Source organism: Rosa rugosa, chromosome 3 (assembly GCF_958449725.1).
Source record: "Rosa rugosa chromosome 3, drRosRugo1.1, whole genome shotgun sequence".
Taxonomy (NCBI): Eukaryota; Viridiplantae; Streptophyta; class Magnoliopsida; order Rosales; family Rosaceae; genus Rosa; species Rosa rugosa.
In genome coordinates this window covers 57,146,124-57,158,345 of record NC_084822.1, presented here as the reverse complement: position 1 = coordinate 57,158,345, position 12,222 = coordinate 57,146,124, and the positions used below count along the sequence as shown (strand labels likewise).

General features: G+C 38.7%; 1 protein-coding gene across 1 annotated transcript; it reads left to right on the top strand.

The window, feature by feature from the left end:
• Window positions 1-989: 989 nt before the first annotated feature.
• Window positions 990-2,840, top strand: LOC133739382 (uncharacterized). Its single transcript, XM_062167163.1, has 4 exons — window positions 990-1,402; window positions 1,510-1,705; window positions 1,799-1,885; window positions 2,426-2,840. The coding sequence occupies exons 1-4, from the start codon at window positions 1,185-1,187 to the stop codon at window positions 2,579-2,581; spliced, it is 657 nt and encodes a 218-aa protein (XP_062023147.1). The 5' UTR covers window positions 990-1,184; the 3' UTR covers window positions 2,582-2,840.
• The last annotated feature ends 9,382 nt before the right edge of the window (window positions 2,841-12,222 follow it).

The window sequence follows — 12,222 nt, the reverse complement described above, 5'->3', positions numbered from 1 at the left end:
TTTTTTATTGTGGTTAATTGAATTTCCTGTTATCATTAAGCTTTGCTATTGCCTTTCCTCGACAAGAATTGGACAAGTATCCATGAACAATAATAGAGGTCAAATAGATATAGACTATTGAGACACCCCTAAGCCAAGTAGCCAAAAGAATGAACAAACAAAATAGTAGATGCTTTAGACGCCGGCCGCACCAAAGGAGTAGTAAGATCGATGAAGACCAAGACAAACTTGAGTACAAAGATTGAAGAATCACATAGTCAACAATGCATTACCATTATAATTAACCAAAAGATAATGACGGAAGTTACTCTACCAATTACATATGTCATCAAAACAACTTTGTTGGTCATGCCAGAGTAGTTGATTAACATCTTTACTTTGGATTTGGATTTATCGATGTTTTCTCGTAGGTGTTCCTCTTTTCCTTCTCAAAAGTTAAAAAGGAAATGTCCCTCTTACTGGCTCAACTTTTGTTAGACAGCATACTTTTTTTTTTATTAGTTTTGTTTTTTTTATGGCATGAGTTAGGTAGCGTACTTGGTTTGGCTAATTAAACCCCGAGATTATTTTTTTTTAAAATGAAAGTTAAAGCCCATTCAAGTTCCAATCAATCTCACCGTCTCACTCTCATAAAAAATAATTAATAAAATACAGAACGTATATAATACGAGAAAAAATATGTACGTGTATTATTTGAACATTTCGTCAGATAGTTTGATGAAAAGTTCGACAAAATATTTTTACTTAATGGATTAATTATTCATTAATTTTAATTTTAATATATTAATTTTTTTTAAAAAAAATTTGTTTAATAATGTGTAAAAAATGAGAAAAAACATAAAAAAATCGTGTATAATATATTTATAATAATTTTTGACTCCAGAAGTACGGAAAATTTAACAAGCCCGAAGTCTAGAAAGATTAAAAAAAAAAAAAAAAACGCAAGTACATGTTTTATTCACGAATTATACAATAAACTAGTAACAGAAAGTATGAAAATACAGAGGAAGGGAGAGGTATGCCGAGAGCAGTAAGAAGGGTCCGGTCCAACAGGAGGTAACGGATCACTTGGGGAATGGAATGAAGAGCCCATTTGGAATTATATAACCAAACCCAAGTCCAAATCCTTCCCAGAAACGCAGAAATAAAAGCGGGAAGGGAAGGCGGCAGGCAAGCAAACGGTTATGGAATTCGAGTGTGCTTCTCTCAGTCTCTGGAAGGAAGCCCTCTCTTCCTATTCATCTCGCATAGAATCTCTCAACAAACCCGATTTGATTTCCCTGGACGACTTTTACCGCAACCAGCTCCCTCCTCTCCTCCGCCACCGGAACCCTAACCCCCACCTCACCACCCCCGAGCTCTCCGATCTCATGCGCTGGAAGCTCACACGTGGCAAGTGGCGGTACCACTTTTTAATCTCTACATTAATTCCATTACTTGTGTGTATTTCAATTTGGTAGGGAAGAGTGAAGAGCGTGTGAAATGTTTGATTGATTGTGAATTATTGAGGCCGAGGCTGTTGGATTTCGTTTCGGCATTGGACGAATCGGTGGTGAAATTGGCTTCAGAGAAGGCGTTTCGGTCGCTTCCTGATCTCTCAAAGGCGGTCTCTGAGCTCACTGTGCTGAAAGGAGTGGGACCGGCCACGGCCTCGGCTGTTCTGGCTGCTTATGCGCCGGATGTGGCGCCTTTCATGTCCGACGAGGTGCGTGCGTTTTAGGCTTTTGTATGGTGACTTGATTTCGGTGGTTTTGGGTTTTGGATTTTGAAAGTTGTGTTGTTGGTAATTGATGGAAAGGCTATGGAGGCAGCTCTTGGTAATAGCAAGGACTATTCACTTAAGCAGTATCTGTTGTTTGCAGATAAGTTGCAGAAAAAAGCAAAGGTCAGTCAGTCTTACTCACGACCATTACAGACTGTTTATCGTTGTAATTATACAAGTCATTTCTTGATGCGGGTAGTGTACTTGCCCATCTCTTTTTCGTATTAGAGTATCATCTTAGATGTACCAAGTTTGTTAAAGTGTAATTGGGTTTATGATGAATTGATCTAAAACAATCATTATTTAGAACTAACTGATTTTTCATCAACTTTGACTCACGAGGAAACAAGATCATATGTCTTAAGTTCTACTTTAACCTTACCAAATTGTTTTAGATATCTCTTTTAGTTTTGATTACTGCACATCTGACAGCATTGCCTTCTAGGTCAAAGCAACTGTTAGTTAGATTAGTAATAGACTAATAGCTTAGTTTGGTGGTCATCAGAAAAAAAAACTTTTTCATTTTATGTGAGTGCATCGCTTCTATGTAAAATGAATCATATAACTAGTCAAATTTTTTATCAAACTTATAGAGCTTTGCCCTTTCATCGATTAAATGTTCTGCTACCATAAGCATCTGATCTGTTGGAGGATTGTGTGCAGGAATTGAGTGCAGAAGGGGAAACCTTCACACCATCAGATGTAGAAAGGGCTCTATGGAGTTGTGCTGTGGGGGCCAAATTGCAATCTTCACAGTCAGATCCAGACCCCAAAGTCACTGATAAAACTAAAAACCCCAAGAGAAAGAGAAAGCGCTGATTTGCTCCAAGAGCTTAACTGGCAATGCTTGAGAGTTATAACTTTGAAGAGATCCCAAATGAACTGTATTAGTCCAAGACAGTGATGTACGTGTTGTAATATATCTGTCTCTTCTTCTACTTTGTATTCTCGGAAGTATGAAACTTGTTGCAACCCCTACAATTTACTTGGTCAAATGGTTCAGGCGATCAGTTGTGGCTCAGTTGTAGAAACTCAATTCCTAAATCTGAGTAATGGTGCATCTTCATTGTTCAACTTAGTGGAATCTTTGTCATTCTATCTTTGGTCATTGCAGATTATACTAATGTTGTACTGAAAGATTTCGTTGGGTTTTGGTAAAAATGTTGTGCAATAAGCTAAATTGAACTGCTGGTATTCAGGTGCTGGATTTTTTTACTGCAGGAGAAAGTGAAAGGGTAATTTGCAGATGCGGCTCATCCCTGTTCAGACAGGAATGGCGAAGCCATTATGAATCAAATCGATGACAGAATTGTTGAAAAGGAACCAGGACATGAAAGTTTGTTGCGTAATATACTGAGGTTCTGATCTGAGTTAAAAGATGTTATGTGAACTATACTTGGGATTTAAGTACACCTGGAATATACGAATCTTTATTAAAAACTGAATTACAGCTGCTTTTGAAATTTGAACTATAACATCTCAAGCTTTCTGAAATCTCAACGTAGAAAAAGATGAAGACTGAGATTAAAACATGCAAGTTGCGGAGGTGAATGAAGTAACAGAACCAAACTCTCACAAACTTGGTGAAGTTTGAGCCATCATCTCCTAAGTCCTAACCACCCTCAGAAATTTGCTGAGGCTTTGTGGCGCTCTAGTCAACATGGAATGATGGAAACATAATTTCCACTCGTCACAATAGTAATAGTCTTCAACGACTGGCATCCAAGCGCCATGTGTTTCACATCACCCCAATGAAGATACATATTTAAGCTCATAACAAGAGATTCTAAGCACCTGTGACTCGAGAATGCACGAATACAAGCACTAGTCACACAACATCCAGTTAAGTCTAGCGTCTCCAAGTTGTGGCAATTCTCAGCCAGAGCAACAATTAATGCTTTGGTCGGAGACATTGCGCAGCCAACTCAAGTTCAATTTCTTGAGGGTTTGAATTCCGGAGATTGCTAAAACTCCTACATTAGTGACTTTATCCCCACAGCTTTCCAAATTCAGCTCTTCCAAGCAACACATTTCCTGCAAAAGAGAGACCCCATAATCGGTGATGCTTGAGCAGCAAGCAAGCACCAATTTCTTGAGGGTTTTTGAGGAAGCCCCATTTGCCAAAAGTGCTAAACTGTCGTCTGTGATCCCCCAACAGTTTTCCACATCGGAACTGTTGCGAGACGCCCCAAATGCTTTAAGGAAGCCGTCACCTTGGAAGCAATGCCCCAAATCCAAATACGTCAAGTTTTGTGCCTTGTTAAACCAAACAGCTTCGTCTATAAACCTTCTCCTTCTGAGCGAAACCTTTGGATAGCTTTGACAGAGCGAGTAGATTGTCGAGCGGAAATAGGTTGCTGAGAAACACCGGGCTGTTGATCGAAGTTGATGACCTCGATTTTGGGACATGTTTGGGCTAAGAATTCGATATGGGTCTTGGAGATACACTTTGATGTTGTCTCAAACGTGACTAGGTTTGGAAACCGAGGGAGATAATCGAGATCGGAAAAAACGAACCGATGTTCGGGTTAGGCCCTTGACCTTCAGCCATTGCTTGCACACCTCCGACACCGATTTTCTATCATCTGACTCGGTCACCCGATTGAGGATTAAGCCTAATAAATCGTCGTTCAGCAAAGAAATTGGAGAAATGTTACGTGAGTTTCTGGAGCGTATATGCAAAAGTGCATGTTAACATCACCAATGAGTTGTTTCCGAGTTCGCGTGGAGTTCCCACAAGTCTCAACATTCACTGTAAAACGCATAAACACGACTTTGGTGGTCTGGTGGTCCCCTATGAATTTTACTTGGAATTTGTTTTTTCACCGAGTACCATTAGAAGGAATACCAGATTGGAGTGCGATGCCGAATGGGTTGGTCTTGTTCATAGCTTCACTGCATACAACCAAAAGAGTCCAATGTACTTAAACATTATTTGTAGATGAATTTGTTTGTGGAAGATAAGGAGCAATGGATTGTGTTATTATAACAATTAGTATTGAAAATGCGTCATTGTTATTACGAGGTAATTATAACGTATGCATTATTTGCCCACTAGTTATAGAAGAAAGCAGAGATCAGTCATGACTCATGACCGCTAAAAACTCCTATCATCTCTGACTCAGGTAACTTCTTTTCAATAGTAGATTATCGTCTTTGATATATGTTCACCATGTTAAAGATATGTTAATCAAAATTGGGTTTCAATATGAGTAAAGAGGAAGCAATAGATTAAGTGTCTGACTTCTACTTAAAGTCTTAAACCATGTGAAATTACTTCAGACAATCTCGATCTGTGTTGTTACTTACGGTACCGCTAATGAATTATGGTTAGTGAGAATAAGGTTTAACATGACTTCAATGAACTTTTTTATTTTGATTTCTACACATTGTAGGTGAGTGAATGAATCATTTTGACACTAATGATCGAATTCATACTTTCTCATATTTTCGACATGAAAATGGAGAAAAAACAAGGCATCATATTTGTTGTAAAACGAACATAGAAAGTGTTTCAGAAAATGGAGAGAGCTTTGCTTCAAAGAACTTGAGAGAGAGAGAGAGAGAGTTTAGATGCAGAGAAGGAGTGTAGTATTTTCTGTATTCATCTCATAACATGGATGAGAAATGGACTACATATAGTGGAAGATAGGGAACATGTAGCCTAAAGTCCTCCATAAAACAAGGACCCCTAAAGTCCTCCATAAAACAAGGATTCCTAAAGTCATCCATAAAACATGGAAAGGGTAAGCCTATAACAACATAATGATTTACCCTATATCTATTTACATGATATAGCCATAATGATTTACAACACTCCTCCTTGGATATTTCATGTCAATAGTGTTGCATGGGTTGTGCGCTTCTAAGTTGTCTCATCAAAAACCTTGCCAAGTAATAAAAACCTGTGGGAAAAAACAACCTTGGTCGAAGGAGAAAAAGAGCACAACGCGCATGAGTGTGGAGTAGTAATATCACAGCTTCGGAGATAAGTGGAGTCTTCTTATTAGCATCATAAGTAGGTAGTATGTCTACGAGAGGGATGCATTTAGATTTGCTACACCAAAACCTTGCCCGGTAAACCCAGTGGGAAAAACCCGTGGTCGAAGGGAAAAGATGAGCAAATGCATATATATTGAATCAAAACATCTTCAGGATGTAGTATAAGTGGAGCGACCATGCTAAAGATGTGCCTCGTTAAAACCTTGCCAGGTAATAAAACCCAGTGGGACAAAATAACCCTGGACGAAGGACAAAAGAGTACACGATGGTCAAGTGGGTATGTTTCTGGATACTCCCCCTGATTTCAACTCCCCCTGAAAATTACATGTTAGGTAATTCAGATAATTTAAGTAGACCAATACCTTGTACATGCTTCTGGAATGTAGACTTTGGTAGTGACTTAGTGAAGAGGTCTGCACGATTGTCTTCAGATCGAATCTGCTTGACTTTAATTTTTTGATGCTCCTATTGTTGCTGATTGAAGAAGAACTTTGGTGCAATATGTTTGGTGTTGTCTCCTTTGATGAAACCCGTCTTCATTTGCTTGATGCAAGCAGCATTATCCTCGTGGATAGTGGTTGGTTCATCAATGGTGGAATGCAGCCCACATGTGCTTTGTGATGGTTCTCAACCATATACATTCACGTACTGCTTCGTGAAGAGCTAGAATCTCAGCATGATTCAAAGAGATAGCAACAAGGGTCTGTTTTGTAGACCTCCAAGAAAATTGCAGTATTCCTAATGGCAAAGACATAACCAGTTGGGGAACGCGCCTTGTGCGGGTCTGATAGATAGTCTGTATCAGCATATACAACAAGGCGAGCATCATTCTGAGGATCAAGTGGGTTTGATCCATTCCTTGATGCATAGGGATAGAATAAGCCCATGTCCGCCCTACCTCTACAGTAGCGAAAAATGTCTTTTATGCCATTCCAGTGGCGGCGTGTTGGCACAGAGCTATATCTAGCTAACAAGTTCACATCGAAAGAGATGTCCTGTCTAGGGCATTGAGCCAAATACAATAATGCGCCTATTGCACTTAGATATGAGACTTCTGGCACCAATATCTCTTCGTTATCACCAGCAGAACGATACGGTTCTCTCTAGACTTCGGACGACTATGGGTGTGCTTGCTTTTATCCTTATTAAAGCATATTAACATCTTCTGGATGTAATTTGGTTGATGGACCAAAATTTCATCTGCACTTTGATCGGGCTCCAGGTTGAGACAATAATTTGTTCTCCCAAGGCCTTTCATCTCAAATTCCGACTTCAGGTGCTTTGCAGTTTCCTTGATCTCTTCAGGAATATCAATCAAATTCATGTCTTTGACATAGACCGCCATAATTGCAAACCCGGAATTTGTTTCTTTAATAAACACGCATAGGCGTAGTTTATTATTCACATATCCCATCCCGATCAAATATTCACTTAGACGGTTATACCACTTCCGTCTAGATTGTTTTAATTCATAAAGTGAACACCTCAAAACTAATGGAGAACACGTTCCGTGGTCTAGAACTATTTGCATTGGGTACCTTAAGTCCTTCAGGAACTTTCAGGTATATCTCTGTATTATGATCCCCCTAGAGATAAGTTATGACCACATTCATAAGCTGCATATTCAGTTTTTCGGAAACTACCAAATTGATAAGGTAGTGGAACGTTATGACGTTCATTACGGGAGAATACGCCTCCTCGTAATCAATCACAGGGCGTTGAGAAAATTCTTGCGCCACTAGACGAGCTTTGTGTATCACAATCTCATTTTTCTCATTACGCTTCCTTATAAATACCCATTTAAATTCTACAGGTTTAACATGGGGAGGTGTAGGAACAACATGTCCAAAACACCTTTCTCTTTGTCAAGGAATCTAATTTGACCTGGATTGCTTATTTCCTTTTTTTTTGGCCAGTCGTTTCTTTGTTGACATTCATCAACGGAGCAAGGTTCGATTTCATCTCTTGTTTTAGTTTCGGTGGCCACCGCAAATACAAACACATCATCGATGATAATCTCATTCCAATTCCAAATCTCACAAAATTTACCGAGATTTCTCTATTCTCGGGAGTGGGTTCAAATGTTGGAGCGTCCCCCAACGTCGTCTCTTCTAGGACGGACCCATAATCCGGATTTATCTCGTGAGATGAATCAGTTTGAGATTGCGATGTCAAGAAGATTCATTTGTGCCGAGTTTACCCTCTTATGGGGATAAGAATCTTTCGAACCTAATGGTCTACCTCACTTCTGGGCAGGGACATATGACTGGTTAGCCGCCATGGTCGTACCTCGTCCATCTGGGACGACATGTCATACGGGGACATCTATCCTTACAGGCATATTTGCAGCAGGTATATGTGATCTGGTCACTTTAGCTAGATCAGAGAAAGCGTCTGGCATATTTTGGGCTATACTCTGTAGATCTAGAATTCTCCGCACTTCATTATCGCATTGTGCGGTTCGGGGATCGAGATGAGACATAGTGGGGACATTCCACGTCAATTCACGTCGTTCATCAGGAATGGTAACGTTCTTACTCTGTAGATCTAGAATTCTCCGCACTTCATTATCGCATTGTGCGGTTCGGGGATCGAGATGAGACATAGTGGGGACATTCCACGTCAATTCACGTCGTTCATCGGGAACGGTAACGTTCTTATCTCCCCCTAACGGCGGGAAGACTGCTCATCAAAGTGACAATCCATCCTTTGTTGAGGATACGGTGCATCATACTTTGACCTGGGTGTCCCAAATAGTCATGTCATAGCAAGTAGTTGCTCGAATAAGTTAGCTTCTAGCTAACAGATTTAAATTTCTCCAATATACGCTTCTGGCCGCATATTCAAAGGTTATGCAAAGATATTACACTCATTTTTCTCAGTGGTTTCAGCGTGATAACTGTTGGTTCGAATATCCTTAATACTCAATAACGTTCTTCTGGAACGTGGATATTATAAGGCCTCATTAATGGTAGGTTCAGTACTATTGGACAACATATAGTGGGTTTTGCCATAACTTTCTATCAGGTTGGATTGGCCTGATACGGTTGTCACAGAGGTATGAATAGACAATAAGTTTGAAAAATATCTCCGATCTGGGAGTATGGTGTGCATAATAGCACTTTTAACCAGACAACAAACTTCCCCACAGAATATGCCTATTCATTTATTTAATTCAATGGATCACATGTATGAATAAGTTTATTGAATTAAATATATTTGAACATAACCACATTTCTATAATCCAAAATAATTGAAAACATAAATCACCAAAATCCGAAGATGTTTCATTCATTAAGATGAAATAGATATGGCACAAGGGGCCAATTATACCCATGTCTTCGAGTTCTAATCCTCGGTATGTTCAGTAACTGCCTGAAAATTCGTGATCTCTAGTGTGGAATCGATAGGAAATGACCTTTTAATAAAGTTGGTATTTCGAGTTCCGCGACCGGCGTAATACTCATCTACTGCTTAGGCTATCGCACAACAGGTGCGGGACCAGCAGTCAATTCCTCCACATTGATAACAAAGATCATGCTGATTCTGGTGGTAGCGGGCCGAACCAGTGTTCCTTTCAACTTGGGCTTGCTGAGTTATGGCATCATGGTTCCTACCACGTGGGCCTTGGCCACGTGGAGCCTGATTACATGGCCTCTTGGGCTTTGGCCAAGTGGCAGACGGTCATATGGGCTAATTTCGTTCTGCCAATCATGTCTTGCTTCAAGCAAGAAAATGGTCATTTGATGGTGAAAGTGCTCTTCTAGAGCGACCCAAAGAGTATGTGTATCCTCTTCATCGGATACTCAACTTGGAGTGTTTTCTCCATATGTTTCCTTTGAAAATTATGGCACTCATATTAATAGCCTCAATGACGACATTGTTAGCATTGATTGTTGATCTCATCTTCTTTGCAATCAGATGAATTTTCACATCTTGAGTTCACTTTAGATAGTTTCTTCTGGAGACCTCCAAAGCAACAAAGTCAAACATGTTGAGATTTGACATTTCTTACAGGAAAGGAACAAATAATATTAGTGCTTTGGGTAATATCATCCATAAGCAAGTAATGAGAACTTCAGGTTCTATAACATGGTATGAAAAATCGGATTAGACATGTAAAATCTACTGGTTTTATCGTGTGTAGTGAATTTATGAAGGAAACTTCAAGTTTCTTAAACGGCATTATCGAAACTTATCGAAACTACAAGTTCGATATATGTATGAACTACTGGTTCATTTAGAACTTCTAGTTCATTGGGTACCTGCATTTTCTACACATATATTCTAGTGCGAAAATTTAGACAAGTAACACAATAATATTGAATTGAGCAGATTAAAATAATCTCACAAATTGGATAAATAAAAATCACAAATCAATTGAGATATTAATTGCATGCTAGTAAAATAACATATTAATTATCACACAATTATGTGAATAAATGCTTCTGGCAATTAATTACACATTAAATATGGTGAATCTATTTACAATATCAAATCATTTTTCCTTTTATTTGATTCTGCTGGACCAAAGGAGTGGGCTTGATAGTGAAGCCTATCAGGCTTAGTCTGCGGGCTTGTGACCCGGCCTTTCATGTGTAATTCAAATGGTGTGTGAGGCCTGCTGGGCTGCTAGGTCCCGCAGAGGGAGAGTGAGCCTGCTGGGCTCAAGCTGGTCTGCCAAGGAATGAAAAATTATTACTCAACCCGTTTGGTAACTCCAATTAAATACGACCAGGTAAGAGTATGAGGTTTGGGTAGAGCGAGGCTCTCTTAAATACACAGCCTCATTGTATCTTGCCTAGACATCGCATCGAATTGGGTGCGCCTACTTGAAAAGATTCATAACCTTTCAATGTTATCGAAACTACGGGTTCGATACGTGTGAACTTCTGGTTCAATATTTATGTGTGAACTTCTGGTTCATTAAGTACCTGCATTCTGCACATATATATTCTAATGCAAAGAATTTAAGCGGGTAAAATATTTAAATTTAATATGAGCAGGTAACACCACAAAACATTATCATAATAAATAATGAAGGAAAGATGTATCATTATCACAAAGTCCAAACAAGTATATATAAATATTTGCCACAATATACATGAACTGAAGAAGTTGATAGCTAAATTAAAAGCTACTGATTTTCCTTTTTCTCATTCAATTATGCCAATTATAGTGCAAGAGAAATAAGTGTCTCTCATAGAGGATTAGGTTAAACTAGATGCTTCAACAAAAGTCATAAATCATGACTGCAGTTCCTACTGAACAACAGTCGAAAGACGAACTGAAACACTAAGCAAAACTACCCAGAAAAATATGAAAATTTACAGAGATGCAGTAAACACACAGGGGTTCCAGCATACAAAATTTGGTGAGTTTTGGAGTTGATTTACTATTTCAAATAAATACTGGAACACAGAGAACAGAAGGTAAAATGAAACAGCAAAATCGGTTTTTGTTTGGAAAAACCTACTTGGTTGTAGAGCTGGTAGAGTGAAGTTGATTGAATGATGAACTGCCTCTTCTCTGCAACCCAAGAGTTATTCGCCTCTCCTCTTGTCAATCTGCAATCTGTTAGTAAATTTAATCCAAAGATTAAATTAATTTGAATGAAAATTCAAATTAATAATTCTGATATATATGGAAGAAGTAACTGATCATTCTATCCAAAGGTTACAACCTTTCAAACTAAAAGCAACGTAGAAGTTGCTGTGTAGAAAGGTATGTCCTTTCGAATAGATGCATCAAACTCCTATATAAAGAGAAGCAATCCCACCACTTGAGATCTAACTTTTGCATTAGAAAATTTTTTCGAGTATTCAAAAACTTTCTGCATATCACATTAGAGTTTAAGAGTTTGAGAGAGAAAAACACAATCTGCGTTCGTTGATCCTCGAGATTGTAGTGCTTCTTCTAGAGGAAAGTTTGATCGTTGTACTCCTGGGAGACGTTTGCCAATAACCCTTCAAGCACCGACGAGGAGGCAATTTCGTCTTAAGGGGATAGAACCAAGTTCTAGCCTCGATCACAATCTGTAAAGTTTTGCTTCCTTTTTCCTAGTCTGGTATATTAACTCTATCTGTATTTATCTTTTAGATATAGCAATTAACGTGTGAATTAGTTTACTTACAATCTTAAGACGAAATTCTTTATTTGATATTAATTGCTATATTGATTTGGACTTGGTTACTCGAATCATGGTCTCTGAAATGAGATTGATGGTAAAAGCCAAAGAGTGGTGGATTGACACAGGGGCTACCCGCCATATATGTATTGATAAGAAGATCTTTTCAACTTATCAAGATGTTAAACAAGGGGAGAAATTAGTTATGGGAAATGCCTCTACATCAATGGTTCAAGGTTTTGGACAGATTGTATTAAAGTTGACATCAGGGAAGAAGCTTACTCTCAATAATGTGCTTCATGTGCCTGATGTTAGAAAAAATCTGTTTTCT

Coding starts and splice junctions, on each gene's coding strand:
- LOC133739382 (XM_062167163.1), top strand. CDS start 1,185: ATGGAATTCGAGTGTGCTTCTCTCAGTCTCTGGAAGGAAGCCCTCTCT. Junction 1,706..1,798: donor CGCCTTTCATGTCCGACGAG/GTGCGTGCGTTT, acceptor ATTGATGGAAAG/GCTATGGAGGCAGCTCTTGG. Junction 1,886..2,425: donor AGTTGCAGAAAAAAGCAAAG/GTCAGTCAGTCT, acceptor GATTGTGTGCAG/GAATTGAGTGCAGAAGGGGA.